We start from the raw sequence: 21,952 nt of genomic DNA on the forward strand, positions 1-21,952 counted from the left end.
TCTTGTTAAGACTAAAGCCTGTCCAGTGAGTATCGATTGCAGTTTGCAAGAAAAAGGTAGCATGAACTGTTTGAAGAGTTTAGTTAGGCGTTTTGATTTTTTTGCCACTTTGTCAATGCAGTTTTGTTAAATTTGGCTACCTTTGTATTGTTTCTGCATTGTACTGCAGGAATATTAGTTATTGGTATTAAGGCATCCAGCAATTGATTACTTGTGGTTGCAAGTTTCAGGATTACAGTTTTGCAGAAAGGCACACTGAGCAAGTAGTGCCGTTTGATGCCTGAATCTTTGCAGGATAGAGGAGGGTTTATTTACCTTGGCTTTTTCTGTGGGGTGTAGCTGTAGTAGCTAGTGATAGATGCATGGAAGTGGTGATCCATCCGTCAAGTGGCCCAGTCACAAAGTGACAGTAGCTAGTCATGTGTGATGATACAAAAAGGGCATGCAAAAAGTTGCAGATAATTTGGCTATATTATGCAAGTAGTAGAGAAAGGTGGCTTACAGAGATGTTTAAAATCGGTAGCAGATACAAAATTATGCCATTAATTGCTGTTATCAGTCCAAATTTAACCACTGTTTAAACTGCCATTGAGAAAAATACATGGGCTTTAAAACTCTTACCAGAAGGACTTGTTTTTTTTCTTTCTTGAATAACTGTGTTTCTGTAGGCAGAGTTTATGAATTTAACGGTTTACACACCTGTAGTTCTTGAAGAAAAAATGACAGGAATTTCTAGGTTCATTTTATTTATTTATTTTTGTCTTTGAGCTTCACGATTTTAAATGCATTCATTTTCCATAATCTCTGCCTGCTATTAAAAAAAAATCTTGTTTGGACTGCTTATTATAAGGGGAGAAAAATGTTTAGTCACAATGAATCTGTCATGGTTAAAATATTAGTTTAAACATGCAACACGAGAAAAAGAAAGAAATGTATACAAATGGAAACTGTGACATCAAAGCGTTCTCTTAATGTGTTAGTCTTCTTGGTCAATGTTTATGAAACGCTTTTTTTAAGCACTCGCTTGCTTCGTGCAGTATTTTATTTATTAAATATTTTCTCCTTTAAGCCCTTTTTTGATACATCACTTTTTGTGTAATATTTGTAGTCTAAGCTGAGGGTAGTAATGAGTAAAAAGCAAGTTCAATTTATTGATGGAGCCGACATTTAGTTATGATGACTATCATAGTTTGTTCACAGGTGGAGAACCATACTTATTTGGTTGGTAAATTTTAATCGCAAACCACTTTGTAGATACAGTTTTATTTTGAACTTGTTTTCCATCTACTTTTTGAATGCTTTTAGTTTCTTTATTTAGTTCATTTCCTTTGTTATCATTATGGTCTGTTATCGTCTTACATAGCATAAAAAGATTCATATACAGTACCAGCTGCTAGAAATGGAGTCAGATAAATAAGAAACAGTTGTGTAAGACTAGTTTAGGTAACGGACCTGCACAAGAAAATTCTTCTTCTTAAAGCCAGTTTACTTTGGTAGGGTGTCTTCTGTCCTCTTAATTTCTTTTTCAAAAGATCTTTAGTACAGTATGCAGTGTACCTAAATATGATAAGCCAATGGCCTACCTTGAATACCATGAGGGATATGACACCATATTTTATTAGTAGTGCTATAAAATACAGGAGTGGATGGCTTTTTCAGTATACACTGCTGCCCTAATGAATGGAAAGGATGCAATTTGCATGCTTCACCTGGGTACTGTGAGTAACAGGTCACTCATGCAGTGCATATGTGGATATTCTGTGTTTTCTAGAATGTATTACTACCTTTTCAGGTTACAGTGAAGCCTCAAGTACACTGGTGGTGAAAGAGTGGAGTTGGTATATATAGGTTTGGGTTTGGGTGATGTGGGTGGCTTGCCCTTGTCGGGGGTGCAGGGTAGGTTTACCCCCCTCCGACAAAAAACAAGAAAAAAGTAGTTTTTCACCCTTTCGGTTTTCAGGCATTCCAAACATTGCTTCCTGCATTGAAAATGCACTTTTGTAATTATTTTGTAATTATGACTAAGAATGTAACAGAAGCTACACATTGTGATAACATACCACAATGTGACTATGCTATGACATGTGGAATAATGCCTTTATATTTATTTATGATATATTCTGCCATCCTGAGTGACCAACACAAATTGTCCCTACCTTTTACTGGTGATACCTGCTTAATTATATGTCAGACAAACATATAATGTGTGACTCAGGAGAAATACAATGTATTATTTCACAAAAACAGCCTTCCTGAAGACTAGAATGAGATATTGAATTTTAGGGCAAATATTATGCATTTATTAATTTATTTATTGTTCAAATCCACTTTGTATTAGTGTCGGAGACTTTTTTTTTTTTTTTTTTTTGCTCTTCAGTTTATGTGAGAGACCCATTTTTTTTTTTTTTTGGTCCTCACTTGCTGTTTGCCCCTAGACCATTTCTATTGACTCAATGCGGCCCTTGCAACTGAAAAGGTTGGACACCCCTGGCATAGACTGTCAATGTTGCCCAATTGAAAGAAAGTGCGTCCACTTTCCAGGCCTGTGGATGATAGGTCCTTGAGCAAAATTTTTTCAATTGGTAATTTCTGTGGGAAGCAAAGAGATCTATGTCTGGCTGTCCCCATGCCTGAGTTATCTTTGCAAAAACTTGAGGATGCAACTTCCATTCGTGTGGATCTGTCATATTTCTGCTTAGGCTGTCTGCCAGTGTGTTTTCCTTCCCTGGCAGGAATTGTGCCTGAAGTTGGATTTGCAATTCCAGAGCTGTGTTCCAAAGGGTCATGGCTAGTTTGCACAGGTGGTATGAATGAGTTCCCCCCTGTTTGTTTATGTACCACATCACTGTGGTGTTGTCTGTCCTTATTAATAGCTGGCCTGGACGCAGTAGGTCTTTGAAGGCCATAATAGCATTTTGCACTGCTAGCATTTCCTTTTGGTTGATGTGTAGGTGCTTCTCTTTTTGGGACCATTTTCCCTGAATGCACTGATCTGTCATGTGTGCCCCCCAGGCGTAGTCCGAGGCGTCTGTTGTGATGATTTGATTTGCTTGAGGTATGCAGAAAGGGAGACCTATATTTCTTTGGCATGCTTGAGCCCACCACAGAAGTTCCTTTTGAAGACATGGAATGAGTGGTATAATTGTTTCCAAACTGTGGCTGTGTTGAGACCATATGTTTTTTAGGTACCATTGAAGTTTCCTCATATGCAGCTTTGCACATGGGATCAGCAGGATGCAAGATGCCATGAATCCCAGAGCCTGCAGGACTTTCCTTGCAGTCAGCCTGGTGAAGGTTGCCATTTTGCTGAAGTATTGAGATAGTTGCCCTTGTTTGTCCGGCGTGAGGTAGGCCATCTGGGTGTTTGTATTCAAGCTGGCACCCAGGAAAATTGTTTGAGAGGGTATTAGTTTTGATTTCTTTTTGTTGACTGTGTATCCCAGAAAGTTCAACAGTTTTATTACAAACGCCAGGTATTTCAGAAGTATGTCCTTGCTGTCCACTTGGATCAGGCAGTCGTCCAGATATGGGTATATTTGTATTCCTTGAAGTCTGCAGAAGGCAATTACTGATGCCAGGCATTTCGTAAACACTCTGGGCGCAGTAGATAAGCCAAAGGGCAATGCAGAGAATTGATAATGGGTTGCACCTGCAAAAAATCTGAGGTATCTTCTGCAATCTTGTCTGATAGGGACATGCAGGTATGCCTCCTTGAGGTCCAGTGTTACCAGCCAAGACTCCTTGCTCAGCATGGGAAGAAGCTGCTGCAATGTGAGCATCTTGAATTTTGGTACCTGTAAATATGTGTTTAGGATGGATAGGTCTAAAATAGGTCTCCAATCTTTGTCTTTCCTTGGTACCAGGAATAGTCTGGAATAAAACCCTTGACCTTGTTCTTTTGCAGGTACCTCTTGAATAGCTTTCATGTCCATGAGAGCTGAAATTTGTTTTTGTGCCTCTGCCCTTTGATTCTGTGGCAGGTTTGGCATGCCTCTCATTTTGGAAGGGTGTGAAAGTGGAATCTGTAGCCTCTGTCTATAATGTCCAGAATCCATTTGTCTTTTGTGACAATATGCCACTTTTGAGAATAATGCCAGTTTTCCGCCTAAAGGTGCTGCCATTAAAGCTTTGCTTGCCAGGTAAAGGTGAAAGTCATTGTGTCTGTTTTCTGAATGACTGTGATCTATCTTCTCCACCTCTTGGGGTTGGTGCTTGCCATTGTCCGGCTCTGAATGATCTTTGAGATTGCCCTCTACCCCTCAGGCGACTGTATCTGTCTCTTTGAGGTCTGCCGGTGGCTGGAAAGGACCAATTTTTTGAAGGCCAGTTTCTGCTGAAACGTGGAGGTTGTACCTGCAGGAAATCTTTCACTGTTTGCATTGATCTCGCCTTTTCCTCCATTTTCTTTAGTATCTCCTCAGCTTTAACACCAAACAATACATCTTTTTGAAGAGGTGCATCTAGTAATTTAGTTTTGACATGATCTGGTAAGGCTTGCTCTTTGAGCCAAGCATGTCTACGTATGACAGATCCTGTAACAGCAGCTCTACATGAGGCCTCTAAAGCATCAAAACCACACTGCAAGGTATGTTTACCCACTTGCTCTGCACTATGCAACAAATCCTGCAACTCTTTTAAATCTGGTTGCTCTGGTTGTGTCATTTTGCTTTTCAACTGAGATAACAAAAACTGTTGATACTTTAACATATGGAACTGACAGTTTAATGCCCTCATGGTTAAAGTGGCCGAGGTATACAGCTTTTTCCCCCACCTTTCTAAAGCTCTGGAATCTCTCTCTGAAGGTAATGGGTTTTTAGCAGTAGAGACCTTAATTCCCTTGGGACCCTGTGAAATAGTTTCTGGGTCAGCAGTATGGCTTTTATATAGGAACTGGTGTGAATCAGGAACCCAGTAATACCCGTCTGGTTTAACAGGAGCTGGAGGTAAAGATTCTGGGTTGAGGCTGGCTTCTGTGTACACATCATCTAATATATTTAAGACAGGAGGGATAGCCAGAGGCCTATGCTGGGGGAGGAAGAGAAAATCCCTGAGCCTTTTCTTGGAATCTGAGTAATCTTGGCCTTCCCAGTGAAAGTGTTCCCTCAAAGTATGTAGGGTTTCCCCAAAAAGAGGAGTCCTCAGGGGGGGGAGACCGAGGGAATAGACTCCTCTGCATCAGAGTCTTCAAAAGGAGAATATGTATATTCCTGGTCCTCAGAATGTTCAGAGGTAATAGAGGCTTGGTCTGAGAAAGAGTAGTCTTCCTCTAATCTGGGCCTTTTGTCCGAGGGGGGTTGAGAACCCCTGATAAGAGTAATCAAATCCTCAGCCATTTTAAGCATCTGTTTTTTAGGCATGGGGCCTTGAGAGGGGGTCTGTGGTCCTTGTTTTTTTAGTTTTCATGGCTGCTTTAGATTTTGTGAAAGCCTTAACAGAGAAGGAAGAAGGCCTGAAGACACCTTGAGAAATGGCAGGCCTGTCTAAACTCTGAGTTTCCCCGCCAAGAGTGGCGTCGGTATCTGTAGTCGGAATGGGGGCAGAGGAGCCTGCGACCTCGGGCACAGAAGACACCGGTAATGATGTGTCATCGGTACTCAGGGGCTGCGTAGGCGCCTCGCTGAGAACTGGAGAACCGGTAGTCGGCCTTAGCGTGGTGTCAGTAGAAGTCGCGGATCTCATATGTCGGTCCTTATCTTTGCGTCTTTTACTCAAAAGTGGAGTCGGAGTATTCGACGACACAATATAATTAAAATTTTTTAAAAAAATAGTGATGGGCGAACTCCGCCTGACGCTTAACAGTGCGTTTGTTGAATCTAGCACAAAAACGGCAGGCCGACACGTCATGGTCTGGGCCTAAGCAAGGAATACAGAAAGAGTGGAAATCCTTATGCGGTATTTGCTTCCCACATGAAATGCAATTATTAACTTTGTCTGACGTCGGTCTGAGGCAAGAAAAGTTTCTAACGGGTACTTAGCTTTCAAGAAGACTTCGGCTGAAATATTTTCGTAAATCTCAGGAGCTGGCCGACCAGCACTTGCGAACTGCTTCTGCTTCGGGCACCGCGCGGCAAGAAAGACTGAAGAAGATGGCGTCGGCTGGCTCTTTTATACCCCTGCCGCACTGACGTCAGGGAAGAAGCGACGACAACCGACGCCGGACCTAGACTTTGGAATTCGGCCGACCGAGGACCCGCCTGACGGCAGGATAACCCATCTGTTATGACTGCAGCTGTATGCACGATGAACATCTGCCCAGTTCAGAACATTTCCATCATAAAGTCTACTTCCACACCCAAACTATAAAAAGAATAACAGTAGTGTAAGCCATAACCATCTTGCACAGCTTCTCACAATTTTCAATTTCAGATTTTTTTTTGGGGGGGGGGGGGGGGGAGGCAAAAGGTCAAAAACCAGGGACACATTTTAAACATTGCTTGTAAAATTTTGGAAAGCTGTTAGAATAAAATGTTTTACCACCATGCAAGTTACTGGTAAGTCTTGAACGTAGAATGCTATACACTACAGTCAGTGCAACATACCAGTATGCTGTGTTGTTTTACCACCATGGAAGTTACGGGCAAGTCTTGAACCCAGAACACTATACACTACAATCAGTGCAACATACCACTATGCTAAATCAGCAGTTTAAACAGGAAGACAGAAACTTAATGGCTATCATTTAGTGAATTCAGTTCTCACTTCTCACCATAGCTCTCAACCTCTTAACACAAAAACAAAATTCTGACCAAAACTGAGAAATGGTGATGGCTAGGGACTTTAGGCTCTTTTTACCCTGTACCTTTCAGCCTAAATACCTCTAGCCATCAGGTTCATACATTGGGAGCATTTTCACACACAGCCCCCCAGGTATTTTTCAAGCACATAGATATTTAACTGCTTTACCATAACAATGTAGTCTGCGACTGTTTATTTTCATTCTGTGACAATTATTTATCCATAATAATAAATTTAGGCACATCATACACATTCACTAGTTTAACTTTTTTTTTTTTCATTCAGACTTGTTTAGTGCAATAAAAGTATTTTAGTTGATCAACTGCTTCATGTTCAATTGCAGACAAAACGAGGGTCATATAATTTCTTACAGCAATCTTAATAACCATCATTTAAATTTCCAGTTTTTTTAAATATGATTCATATTCTTTCTCCTTGTGAGAGTGTAATGTTTTCATTGAAAAACAGATTTAGTTTTCCTTGGTCTGATCTTTGTTAAAACAGGAAAGCACACCTTCTCCTCATCTACACCTACATAATTAAGAGAAGTAGATTCCAAAAGAATTTCAACATCAGTTCATGGAGTCAGTGAAAGCAAGAAAGCAACCTTTATTTATGACATGACATGGCAAGCTTCCTGAACCTTCCAGTCTTTTATGCACATTTTATTCAACAAACTCTCCTTTTCCTGCCTGTGACCTCTCTCAATATTCTTTTGTGAGGCAGACAGAAATCCCCAGAGTAAAAGTGCTATGATTACAAAGCAGCAGCTGTCAGAAGGCAAAATGGGAGACTGTGCATTACATAAAGAGAGGTATGACTAAAAACATGTCCTAGCCAAAATTAAAATGGTTGCAGTTTAAGAATGTAAGTAAAATAGCTTGGTCAAAGATTGAGGCCTGCATTTAGTAAGAGTGGCATACTTTTGTAAATTCAATCTGCTACAACAATTTTACATAAAATATCCCCAAAGTATTTCTAAAGAAATGCCTCATGACAAATGATAGATTCAGTTTTCATTTCCTATTCTAAATGTGATTTAATACAGAATTCACAGTCTAATTGTGACTTAATACAGAATTCACAGTACAAATTTCAAAGTGAAAAGAAAAAATTCTGGAAGAAATTGACATATGACAGATGCCATGGCTTACTTCAAAAAAGTGGCATTAGTGAAAATAAAAACTGGAATGCGACATACAATCAAAACTACAAGCTTCAGCTTCCAGAATACAGTGAAGGATTCTAACATTTTGTACTTCTAAAAACTCAAAAGTTCAACTTGTGCTTTCAATTCTTTTGTAAGCATTTCACCAGATATAATAAAGGAAATAGCCAATTATCTGACTGCATTTACAATTCCTGCAAAATGTCTGTTATTTCTCACTGCTTGCCTTTTATGTGTGCTGTGACTTTCATGTTCAGTGTTTACTCAAAATGAAGCACAAATGTCCACAGACCAACTTTACACAAAATGTGTTTAGATAACAACATGCTCAGTGGCAAAATAATACAAAGGAGTGGAATCCAAAAATAATATCCACTTTCAGTGTATTAATGGACATTACAGTAGATGCAGCTATTTTACTTTTATAGAGAGAATGTCTCAAAGATTTTAAAGCATCCTTCACTCTGAGTCCTAAACTATGGAATGCAATACTGTCTACCCATATCTAATTACCTTTCCTCCTTCACCATTGCTTAAAAAATACTTGAAATATACTTAATCCTGTTTTACTTAGCCATTAAAGCAGTTGATGAGAGGGACAACAGCTTACTAAAGCAATTGTGACTTTGTTTCTGATTTTATTTCTGTAATACTTGAAATATACTTAATCCTGTTTTACTTAGCCATTAAAGCAGTTGATGAGAGGGACAACAGCTTACTAAAGCAATTGTGACGGTTTCTGATCTTATTTCTGTCTCTGGTTAGATGTACAGCTTTGAACATTTAGTCAAGCTATATTTCATACTTCACTATATTAAAGTTTGCATTTTTGATATATTTCAGCATGAATGGCTGAGAATGGTGCCATTGAGTCATTGTCAGTCTCATATTGAACATAGTAAGTAAATTGTCATGTTTCAGTGGCAAAATTCGAGAAATGTTAAGTCCTTTCAAAAGGACTTCCTAATGCTGCCCAGAACAGTAAGCTTACATCTGAAAGAACAGACAGCATCTTAGATACAAAAATCAAACTTCAGAAGAGTATCTCCAATACAGACAGTCTAGATCAAAACATCAGAAATGGTGCAGAGTCTGAAATATCAGCCATGAGAAGAAGGCCTAAAGCTTACTCTTTTGAAGAGAACACGCAGACACACACACCTTACCTAAGGCAAATTCCCTAACTCTGATTTAAATTTAACTTCCAAACGGCAAAGCAGCATTCATCCCTACTTCCGAAACGGCAGCAAAGTGGAAACTGTCCGCAGAAGCCAGCATTAAAGCAGTTTCTGTTTGAGCCAGCATTCTTCCCAAGTCCCTTGTAAACGTCCAAAACGGCAGCAAAAAGTGCAATTAAAGTCAAACGGCAAAGCAGTTCCCTTGTAAAACGTCCGAAACAGCATTCTTCTTTCAAATTCACTTCCCGCCTGCTCCCAGCCAGCCAGAAATGATGACGTGAGCTCCTTGAGCTCAATTCCGACTGGCTGGTAGTGCTGACAGAGCAGACGTCATCGCGCACGTGATGACATCAGCTCCGACAGGGCGAAAATTAAGAAATAAAAAAAAAAAAACAAAAGCAAAGAAATCGGAAATGAAGGGATGCCACTCGGTAATTGTGGCACCCCTTCATTTGGACCCAAAACTCGGTAAAAAACGAGTAATTCGGGCCGGTTGGGAGGTCTAGTTATCTGACCAAGTATAACAGGTTTACTGGAAGTATTAAAGAAATAATTGAGAGGACCTGGCCTATTCTTAAGTCTGATACCAATATTAAAAAATTATAGGGGACAGACCATTTTAGGAGCTAGTGGGGTTTGGCTTTATTGGCCTGAAATTATCCATTAAAACGACAAAACAAGTCATGGGCATTCAGAATTGCCAATTAGCTGAAACACCTGATGTTCATAAGGATCATTTTTCATATATCCCATTTGTCTCTGACACAAGAGGTTTGGGAGGTCACTTATTGGACGTTCTAGCTTTGCTGGAGTTTTCGTTTTGTTTTTATATAAAAAGGAGTGGAATCTTAAGCAGTTATTAAGTTATAAAGATTTGAACAGATGGGGTGGAAGTCATTCTTTAACTATCAATAAATGTAAAACTCCTTGCTATAACTGTAGTTTTTATATGTATTTAAATGTGGGTAACTCCTTTATACATCCATTAACACAGACTAACTTTTATTTTAAGGTTTTTGCTACTTGTAATTCAAAAAATGAGGTGCACTTAGCTAACTGAAAAATGTTCCAAGTTTCTATACAGGGAAGACCGATATGAAGTTCAAGGAAAGGATATCATCCCATCTCTCAGAAATTCGTAGGAATTAGATACTAATGCCTTGTATAGGCATATCCAGGAAGCAGGGGGGACACCATGTATTTAAATTTACAGTTTTGGAAATTATAAACACTGGAGATAGAGGGGGTGATGTAGTTAATAAAACTGAGTTGGCTGAGTGTAAATGGATTAATTATTTCAGGGCTGACACTCAACCTGGTTTAAATGGTGTAAGTAACATAAGACCTGTATTAAAAGAGAGATCATGTTATATATGATGTATTGCTCTTTAAGAAAAGTTTTAATTATTCTTTAAGAAAAGTTTAATTATTCAGTTATGTAATTAGGTTTATTAGGCTGGCTAATTTATATTAATTATACTGGTTTTATAAGTATTTAAGCTGTGGAAATGTAATGCATTGTGAACACTGAGAAAGAGGTGTGGGCTCAAAAGCTTTGTATTTATATACTTTTTTACTTCAGCATTTTATTAAAACAGTTTTATAGTGCAACCTTTGGATTTGGGATTTTTTTTAATCTATTTTGGTGATTCCTTGGATCCTTTGGCTGCTTATCTAAGGTTTTTTGGAGTTGTCCTCAAAGACTCACATTCAAAAAGCACAACTCATTTAACACTACTTCCCAAAAATGAAAATTTACCAAAAGGTTTAGAAGACCTTCTTCAACCTCCAAGTCTGACGAATCTTAGAGTATGTATATTTAAATATTGTTAAGTGTTGAGTGTGCAAAAGGTTCATCCCTTTACAAGAAGGAGCAATTCCTTTCCATCACTCACACAGGCTTCTATTTAATTAATAGTAATATTGTGGAATGTTCTTTTCAATAAAAATGCCATCAGGAAAATTACATTCAAGAAGCTGTGTGCAATACAGAAAAGTAACTGTACTGTAATTGACTTTGCAGCCTCAATATGATCTGCTTACAGAACAATGACGTTGATAATTATTTTACTACTCAGTTTATCAACTTCATTCTACAGGCCTCAATACATACGAATGGAGCTTCCCTTTGTTGCAACTTCTTTAATCCTGATTCCCTCTATTTTCTACAACCTGCACAGCCCCTGCAAATTTAGCTGCTAGGATTCATCTGCAAGACATTCCTGTAAAAATGTAATATAATGGTTCACATGGAGAGGAGTTCAGATGCAGAAGATTCAACTGTCTCATGTCCTCTTGAATGCAGCTGTGTGTATTCCTTCTCTACCACTCATTCTATTAGTCCATTCCATCAATCTACAGTCCTCCCCATGAAGAATTCCTGTCTGCTGCTGTGCCCATCATGACTCATCGTCTCTTCTGGACAAAACTTAGAGGAGCTCTTGTTCCTCTAGTACCTGGTCATGTTCCTTTCTCTCAGTACAGTGGTGCTTAGAATATTTTAGTTCCACCCAGGAAAATTTAGATTTCAACACTCTTCCTCCCCACTCCCTTCCTTTCTTCAATCTTCCAGTGTCTCATCGGCCTTCTATGATCTGTCTACGGGCTGACAAGTGTGGTCAATGCCTCCTTCTACTGTAACTAAGTTGCTGATCCAGCAGACTCCACTGCCCCATGTATGGGATTGTGCTTCTCCTCCTTTGTAACTTCACAACTGATGCCCTCATATTGGAAGATCACGTTTCCTTTTATACCCTTTTATAGTCACTCCAAACAATTTAAAACTCATCTTTGTCACTGGTTCTGGTTTCTAGGATACCACCAAAACCCTCCACCACCACACCTACATCACTGCCTGCAGCTCTTCCACCATTCTATCCAGACATTCTCCGAGTTACACTTGATTACTCCTCTGGCTATGTTTTTTTTTTTCCTTTTCTCTTTTCTTTATTTCGAATACCCAAGTAACCACTCCCCTATAACGCACCTTTGACACCCATTTTGCTGTTCTATTTTATTTTCTCCACATTTTTACCACACTGTCTGCTGACCATCAGACCCTCTCTCAGTCTACTGACCTACTCATTTCTCACCACCAGGACGACAGTAGACCAAGAACGGCTGCCCATCTGAGCATTTCTTTTCTTGAAGCCCTATCCCCCACTGCACATGCTTGGTAATGTGCCCAAGGATCTGCAAGCAATACCCATCAGCAAGAGCATGCCATTAGCTTCCTTACATGATGTAAAATCTCAGGACAGTCCTGTACCACATGAAGCCAGCACTCCTGTGGGATCCGCAGTTTCCTCAAGGGATTCATCCAAAAAACAATCATGCACCCTCCCCCATAAGGAGAAGTGAGCTAAGTCATGTGTGGCTGACAACTGCTACTACTGCAAGACAGTGATGGAAGACAGAGTACTGCAATACACAATGTAGGCCAAAATCAGAACAATTTTTTTTGTTTTTGAATCAAGAGTCATGGAATCGGTTTGTGCTGTAAATGCTGCAGTCTGTCAATCTAGTACACAGAAAATTGTTAATAAAGATTTAAACTCGACTGAATGTCGGTGGTGTGCATCAATGTAAGCAACCCTATTTACTCATTTCAGTAGGCCAAGTTACTTTACATTGCAGTGCTTACATCACATCCATTTAAAACGTAGGAAAGTAGTGTGTTAATCAAGATGCATGCTTCTGAGTGGGAATATCCAAAGGAAATAAACAGCTGTATAAAACAAATAAACAGAAATAAAACAGCATTTGTTAAACTGCACAATAAAGTGAATGTTACAAACCTGAAAAGTCTACTATATGTGTGGGGACTCTCTCAGGGGTGACATCTGCTGGAATTGTGATCTCCTCTGCCCGAGGTGGAACCTAAGACGTGAACAAACACTATATAAATCAAAATTAAGGGGGAAGGTAAATACAACAAGACAATTAAATTCACCATGCATACCATAACTTTCAACTGTACCTTATTTTTCAAGAAGTCCTTGAATTTGCATAGAAAGCTTTCTTTGTGCATCTTATAATCTGCCAGACAGTACAATGAGATTACAATAACTGCATAACAACTGACATCAAATATCAAAGCTTTTATTTTGATAAACAGATTACCTCACTTAAGTATTCTGACAGAACAGCACAAACATGTAAAGTGCTCACAATTTTAGGTCTCTGCTCATGGTTACTTCAACATATTTTTCACAACTGTTAAGCTAAGAAGTTGAGAACTACATCTTTATCTACAAATTAAAAATTGTAAGAGGCAAGCTAGACATTCGAAGACAGTGACTCCTGACTTAATAGCAGTTACAGGGCAGTCACATGTATGCTATAATGGAAGGAGAAGGAAGAGTCCACCTCCCAGTTGACATTCATACACACACACAAAGAAATACACAGACTCCACATCCATATAAAACAAACTTAATCCTTGTCCATATTAAAGTGCAACTTACATCTATGGATGGCAAACAGAAACTTTACCCCAGAACTACCCCCTGCACTACTAATAGACAGAGGTAGCTCCTAAAAGATGTATCCCATGCATGGGTCACCTCAAATTTATCTACGGTATTACTCCAATTATTCTCATTAGAGGTACTATATAATTATCGGGCAAAGCCAATCTTTAACCAAATGGGTTAGGTTATTTGGAGCACAAAAGAAATACTGGCTAGGCTTAAAATGGCCTGCAAAGGCAACTAGCCTAGTACTTACCTTTGAACCTATACAAGTATCATCAAGTTTTACTGATAGCATTATACTCCAACCTAATAGAAAAAAAGTATATACCCTTACAGGTAAGGGTAGAATGAACCTCCCTTTCACTATCACTGAATTTTCAATTACATAAACACACAGGAAGAGTCAGAGCAAAGATATTATGTTAAAGCTATCCATAACCAAATGAGCCACGCTTAAAATCTAATATATCATCAATGCCATATGGTCTGGCAGTCAGCACACAGGATTACTATGAACTGTTAATGAGTGGTTTCATGTGGTTTAAAACCTTGAACCTCTTCAGAAAATGTTCTCTTGCTTTTTATGAGATACACTGAAAGGGTCAAGAACCCAAACTAAATTTTGAGCAAAGCACAATAAATACCTTTGTCTAAAGTGACTGAGACAGGAGAAGAAATCTACATTTTTGCTATTTTTGACAGGAATTTCTGAAGCACACTTCTGCCAGAAAAAAAAACTCACTAAGGATGGGTATCACATTCTGGCTAGGCAGACTGGCATTCTCTATCCCTTCTCCCAGGACTGACAAGCATGGCTCTCCCTTGCCCAAGTCCATTCCAACAGCCCCAAAGGACATGTCTAACCTTCCTGCCATGGTAGCTGTAGACACAACATGAGAAGGAGCCAAGTGGAAAAGACAAAGGGTCTGAGAAACCAGAAATGGCTACAGCAGAGTTACCCATCTGCAGCAGAGGCACTTTAGCGGCCTATTGTGGTTTAGCAATTTTCTTCTTTTTGTAGGTGGAAGAAGGAAGAACCATGGATGGATAGGTTGTTCTATGGCCAGTTCTAAAAAGATGTCCAAATCCAGGAGAAGCCTGGCAGCAGTACTCTGCAAAATAGCAAAGTAGTAAAAAAAAATAACTTTGCCCTAAAAAAGCACTTTAAATACTTACCACAGCCCCCAAAATAAAATATCAAAACTTTTATCACAGAAAAAGCAGCTTTAAATAAGTTTTAAAAACTTTTTACTACAAAAGAAAAATAACTATCCCATTTAAAAGTAATTAAAAGTCACATGACCGTCAATAAAAAAAAAAATTTCTAGCCTTAAGATAAATATTTAAAATTAGAACTTCTATCAGAAAAAGTAAAGTGGAAGTCATTAGCACTGGAAGGGAAAGTACAGTTTTGTACCTACCATAAATGTAGATGTCCGATAGGTATGCATCTGCAGTCATAACATATGGATTGTCCTGCCTCAGGCAGCCCTTTGGTCGACCGGATTCCAAAGTCTGGGTCTGGCCTCGGCTGATGTCGCACTTTCCCTGACGTCAGAGCTTCTGGGGTATAAAGGCATCAGCCGACGCCATTTTCCTCAGTGTTTCTTGCCCCAGATGCCACAAACAGTAGCAAACAATATCTATCTATATATATATATATATATATATATATATATATATATATATATATATATATATATATATACACATATATACATACAAACAAATACACCATAATAGATTCCCCCAGCTAGCTGAAAGAGGGGTAAGCACCCTAGGAATACCACAGAGGGGAAGGAGGGTGAGTAATCCTGACTGCAGATGCATACCTATCGGACATCTACATTTATGGTAGGTACAAAACTGTACTATGTCCTTCAAGGATGCATCTGCAGTCATAACATATGGGTAGAATACCATAGCCAAACTGGGGGAGGAGGTACTAAGATAAGGATGGTGTAGTTAAGATCCCTGTAAAACTGCAGTTGCAAAACCTGCTCGGGATCTGGAGTATAAAGGTAGATTGTAATGCTTGGCAAATGTATGCACGGAGCTCCAAGTAGCAGCTTCTAAAATGTCCTTGGTAGCCACCCCTCGTAGGAAAGCTGTAGTGGTGGCTGTGGCTCTTGTGGAGTGAGGCCTGATATTTTCAGGAGCTGTCTTTCCATGAAAAGAGTAGCAAAAACGAATGCAATTTCCTATCCATTTTGAAATTGTCTGTTTGGAAATTGCTTTTCCTTGCACTCCAGTTGCATATGCTACAAAAAGTTGGTCAGTTTTTCTGCTGGTTTTAGTTCTGTCCAGATAGTAGCGTAGTTGTCTGTGTACATCCAAGGTGTGCAATAGCTTTTCCCCCTTGTTCTGTGGGTTAGGGAAGAACGTAGGCAAATGAATAGCTTGGTTCAAGGATACCCTGGATACCACCTTTGGCATGAAAGTAGGATTGGTTCTCAGAGACACTCTATCCTGGTGAAAAATAAGGAAAGGCTGCACTGCCATTAGTGCCTGTAACTCGGATACTCTTCTTGCTGAAGTGATTGCCAGAAGGAAAGCAGTTTTCCAAGATAAGAACTGTAAGTCTGCTGATGCTGCTGGTTCAAAAGGGGGTAGTGTTAATTTTTCCAGCACAAAATTGAGATCCCATGCAGGCAGAGGGGTCTCCTTGGAGGTTTTACATTTTGATCCCTCTTAAAAATTGTCTGAGGAGAGGGTGAGAGAAGATAGGAGGATCCATGTTGTACTCTGCTGAAATTGCTGAAGCATGAATCTTAATGGAAGAATAGGACAGGCCATTGTGAAACAGTTCTGCTAAGTATTCTAGGATGTGTGCTAGGTTTGCCAGTGTGACATCTGTACCCTTTGATGTGCTCCAAATGAGGAATCTCTTCCATTTAGCTGAGTATGTCTTCCTTGTGGAGGGTCTGCGAGCCTCCAGCATAATGTCCTTGACCCTCTGAGATAAGACAGTTTGGTTTTGTTTTAAACAATTTTCCAGGCAGTTAGCTGCAGTGTTTTCAAGTTTGGATGCAAAGTCTTGAAGTTGTTCTGCGTTAGAAGAAGAGGCCATAGGGGTAGAGGCCATGAGTTCGCCCGAGACATACTTCTCAGTAGCGGATACCAGTGCTGCCTTGGCCTGTCTGGAGCTATTAGTATCACCTTTGGTTGTTCCTCCCTCATCTTCAGTAGAACTTTGTACATCAATGGGAGAGGTGGGAATGCATACACTGTTAGGGCATTCCAGCTGAAAGAGAGATAGTCCACCCTCCAGGCTTGTGGGTGGTATACCCTTGAGCAGAATTACTTCAGTTGGTGGTTGAGTGGGGAGGCGAACAGGTCTATCTCTGGCATTCCCCATTTGCTTGTTATGAGTTTGAAGATGTCTGGATGCAGCATCCATTTGTGAGCATCCGTGGTAGTCCTGCTTAAGCTGTCTGCTAGTGAATTCTCTTTTCCTGGTACGAAGTTGGCCTGCAGCTGGATGTTGAGATTCAGGCCTAGGTTCCACAGATCCATTGCCATCCGGCATAGAGGGTAGGAATGCATGCCTCCCTGTTTGTTTATGTACCACATGACTGTGGTATTGTCTGTCCTTATCAGACAGATGTCCTTGCTGGAGGAATGATTCGAATGCCTCGATTGCATACTTCACTGCCAGCATCTCCTTTAGGTTTATGTGCAAGTTCATCTGGTCTTGAGACCATAGGCCTTGGATACACTTGTCCTCCATGTGTGCTCCCCATCCTAGGTCTGAGGCGTCCGTGGTGATGGTCTGCCTTGGTTGTGGTTTGTTGAAAGGCAACCCTCTGTTGGACTGGCAGGCCTGAGCCCACCATAGGAATTCCTTTTTCAGGCATGGAATGATTGGTATCATGGTTTCTAGACTGTGCCTGTGTTGAGACCATACATTCCTTAGGTACCATTGTAATTTCCTCATATGTAGCCTGGCATGCGGGATCAAGATTATGCAGGATGCCATGTAACCCAGGGCCTGCAGGACTTTCCTTGCAGTAAGCTGAGCTTGTCTTGTCAAAGCCATGAAGTATACTGGGAGTTGCTTTTGTTTTTCTTCTGTGAGAAAAGCCATCTGAGTTATTGTGTCCAGATCCGCACCCAAAAATGTTATCCTTTGGGATGGCACTAGTCTTGACTTCTGTATGTTGACTGTATATCCCAAGGCCTGTAACAGGTGTATGACATAGGCCAAATCCTTTATTAGTTTTGTCTTGTTGTCCGCTTGTATTAGGCAGTCGTCCAGGTATGGGTAGATTTGAATTCCCTGAAGCCTGCAATGTGCAATTACTGATGCCAGGCATTTCGTGAATACTCTGGGCGCAGTAGATAAGCCAAAGGGCAATGCTGAGAATTGATAATGCTCTGATCCTGCAAGACATCTGAGGTGTCTTCTGCAATCTGGTCGTATAGGGACGTGCAGGTATGCCTCCTTGAGATCTAGAGTCACCAGCCAAGACTCCTTGCCCAACATGGGAAGAAGTTGCTGTAGGGTCAGCATTTTGAATTTTGGCACAATGAGATATGTGTTTAGTGCGGACAAGTCGAGAATAGGCCTCCATTGGTTTTCTTTTCTTGGTACAAGGAATAGTCTGGAGTAAAATCCTTGGCCTTGTTCCATAGATGGTACCCTTTCTATCGCTTTCATCTGAAGCAAATTGTTGATTTGTCTTAAAGCCTCTGGCTTCTGGTTTGGTGGAAGGTTTGGCATTCCGCTCCTTCTTGGTAAAGTGTGGAAGTGAAACCTGTATCCTTTGTCTATTGTTTGTAATGTCCATGTGTCTTTTGTAATGCAATGCCAGTTTTTTGAGACTAAAGCCAGCTTTCCGCCCAAAGGTGCTTCCAGTTGTTCCCTGGTAGGCGGAATCAGAGTCAAGTCATTGTGTCTGTCCTGTGGAAGTGGTTGTAGTTGCAGTTGTGGCACTACTCCTCTGGTTGGCAGGCTGCCACTGACGACCCCTGTAGGCACCCTTTGATTGACCTCTGCCTCTTGGGCGTCTATTCCTGCCCCTCTGTGCTCTGGAGGTGTCTGGAAAGGACCAATTCTTTGAAGGCCAGTTTCTGCTGAACCTCGGAGGTTGAACCTGCGGAAAATCCTTTACTGTTTGCACAGATTTTGCTTTTTCTTCCACTTTCTTTATAATCTCCTGTGCAGGGGAGCCAAATAAACTTTGTTTCTCCATTGGAGCATCTAGGAGTTTAGCCTTGACATGGTCTGGCAAGGATTGCTCTTTTAGCCAGGCATGCCTTCGAATTACTGCCCCAGTCATAGCTGATCTAAATGAAGCCTCCAGTGCATCATAGCCACATTTTAAGAAATGATTACTGACCTGCTGAGAGTTGTGTACCAAATCCTGAAGGGACTTACGGTCTAAAGGTTCAGGAGAAGAAAGCTTTTTATTCAGCTGATCTAACAAATATTCCTGGTACTGTATCATATGGAATTGACAGTTTAATGCCCTGGCAGAAAGAGTAGCAGATGTATAAACCTTTTTTCCCCATCTCTAATGCTCTTGACTCTCTTTCAGAGGGAAGGGGGTTTTTGGCAGTGGTAGCTGCAACACCTTTTGGGCCCTGAGAGATAGTTTCTGGGTCTGCAGCATGGGCATTATACAAGTGGAAGTGAGAATCCGGGACCCTGTAATATCTGTCAGGTTTGGCAGGGGCCGGTGGAAGAGAATCAGGGGCAGAACTGATATCATTATATGCATCATCAACTACAGTAAGCACAGGTGGTATGGCTAAAGGCCTATGCTGGGGCAAATGTAAAAATGTCCTTAGTCTTTTTCTAGAATCAGAGAAATCCTGACCCTGCCATTGAAAGTGTTCCCTCACTGAGTGCAAAGTCTCCCCAAAGGAAAATTCTTCTGGAGGGGAGGCAGAAGGAATAGAGTCTTCTGCATCTGAATCCTCATAAGGCGAATATGCCCCCTCCTGATGGTCTGATAAATCTGATCCATCCGAGGAGTAATCAGAGGAGAGAGGTTCAGGGGGTTCAGTCCTAGGCCTTTTGTCAGGAGGAGGGTGGGAGGCCCTGTCTGGGTGAGGTTGGGAACCCCTAATCAAAGATATAAGGTCCTCATCAAGGCTGAGAATCTGTGAACTTGAGGAAGGTCTCTGAGAAGTAGATTTTGCAGGTAAAGCTTTTGAAATTTTAGCTGCTTTAGCCCTGGAGAAGGCCTTAATAGACATAGAAGCAGGGGGCCTAGCTGCCCCACGTGCAGGAGTAGAAATGTCCAATGGAATGGTGTTGGACAATTCTTGTGCGCTTGCTTCTTCGGTAGGGATTTCTGAAGCCGACTCAGCCGGGGCCTCTCTGGCCTCGGTTGTCGGAGGTATGATTTCGGCAGAAGTAAGAACCGAGGACTCGGTTTCAGCCGAAACAGAGACACTCGCGGTAGGCCTAACCGTGGTTTCAGCCGAAACCGCGGACCGCGAGTGTCGGTCCTTTTCCTTGCGTTTTTTGGCTAAATGTGTAGTCTGAGTCTCCGACGGCATTTTATATGCAAAAGCGGATCCAAAAAACTCTTCTGCAAACTCCGACCGACGTCTAAGAGTCCGTCGGTTGAAGGAGGCACAGGCTAAACAAGCTGATACGTCGTGGTCTGGGCCTAAGCAAGGAAGGCAGTAAGAATGGAAATCCTTATGAGGTATTTGTTTCCCACAAGTTAAACAATTATTTACTTTGTCTGACATCGGCTGAGGCAAGAAAGAGTCCCCAACGGGGTACTTAGCTTTTTTAGAAGTTTTCTGTAGCTGAATTCTCTGGATCTGACCGACCGGCACTTGCGAACAGCTTCTGCTTCAGGCACCGCGCGGCAAGAAAGACTGAGGAAAATGGCGTCGGCTGATGCCTTTATACCCCAGAAGCTCTGACGTCGGGGAAAGTGTGACATCAGCCGAGGCCAGACCCAGACTTTGGAATCCGGCCGACCGAAGGGCTGCCAGAGGCAGGACAACCCATATGTTATGACTGCAGATGCATCCTTGAAGGACATCTTACCCAACCAACAATGGAACATTGTTAGTCAGCATGAGCTGATTTAATAGTTTGGGCGAGTGGAATGTGCCCTGCAGCACTGGAAGCTGGACATCTCTTATATCCATGTAGTCCCACTGAAGGAGTGCACTTCATCAGCAAAGAAGCTCTGAATACTTTGGTACTGTGTCCTTTAACATAGAGTTCCTCCTGCTCTCTAGTCAGTTAGAATAGCATGTGGAAAGCGTACTTTAGCTTTAAATAGCTGGGCGGTCAATGTGGCAGGACCCAAATAGCTTAGGTTACTGCAACATCGATCTAATATTGAACATCAAACAACATCCATGGAAAGAATCCAAGAGAAAGAAAATGGTGAACACTGAGAAAAACAGGAGTGAATAACAAACTTTCAAAGACTGACCATGACATAAGAATTTCCAGGTTCATCTGTGGCTAGGAGAAAGCAGATGAAAACCTCAAAACTGCTGAGAGAAATTCTAAATATTTCCCTGAAAATAGGCTGGGCCTACTTACAGATACTATTACACTTTAAGCATGGCAAAATAGATATGTAGACAGTTGTTTTCTGTACACAGGACTATGTTTAAGTTAAGAGTTCTGAAGCCTGGAAAAGTTATAGGTGCCAGGCTGATGGTTCTGCCTACACGGACAGAAAGATGACCCTGTCCAAATGGTCTAAGCTTAGCCTTTTCTTCTCCTTTTCATCCATAAGCTAGATGCATACAACTTGCACACTATAGTATTAAAGTCTTCCTTTAAGTTACACTGTTTGAATTCAAAGGGTTCACTGGATCAGGCTATCTACCCAGTTAACGTGTGTGTAATGCAATCAGCAGCAAGGCCCATTATGACTTTAAAACATTTTTTTTATTTTATTTAATATCTATCTTTGGTGCTCACCTACCACCCATCAACTACCAATTCCCACTGCCCCCCACCCGTATTGGCATTGCAAGCAATAGAACAATTCTTGCTATATGAGTATGTATATGGTGCTACGTAAATGGCAAGGAAGGCTTTCCCTCCACTGGCCTATCTTCACACACACACACACACACACACACACACACACACACACACACACACACACACACACACACACACACACACACACACAAAAATGACATCTATGTGGTTCACACACTCAACTTCCCTGTGAAAAAATTGCCTGTTATCTCCCTCTTACCTTTGAATGAAGGGTTACAGTCCCTGGCCTCAAAAGGGAAGCCAACACAAAACATTCCCTGCCTGAAGGTACTTATCCCCTACCCCAAAAGTCAGCTTTCCACTACAACTTACTACTTGAACTCGGGCCTTCTGGGTCACATTCACTGCTTTAATTCTCTTCATGAAGGCAGCTTCAAAACAGCCTTTTATGAAAAAA

The 21,952-nt window shown here is 41.0% G+C and overlaps 1 protein-coding gene across 1 annotated transcript in view; it reads right to left on the reverse strand.

Annotated features, from left to right (window-relative positions):
- Positions 1-21,952, reverse strand: part of LOC122816485 (mitochondrial Rho GTPase 2-like) — a gene marked incomplete in the record, with an annotated part of 1,688,264 nt that overhangs the window by 1,428,405 nt on the left and 237,907 nt on the right. The window contains 1 exon segment of the mRNA XM_044089310.1: positions 12,879-12,960. Within this exon segment, the coding sequence (XP_043945245.1) occupies positions 12,879-12,960 (82 nt within the window).

This window comes from Protopterus annectens, chromosome 12.part0 (genome assembly GCF_019279795.1).
Source record: "Protopterus annectens isolate FY-2018-M chromosome 12.part0, PAN1.0, whole genome shotgun sequence".
Classification (NCBI taxonomy): Eukaryota; Metazoa; Chordata; order Ceratodontiformes; family Protopteridae; genus Protopterus; species Protopterus annectens.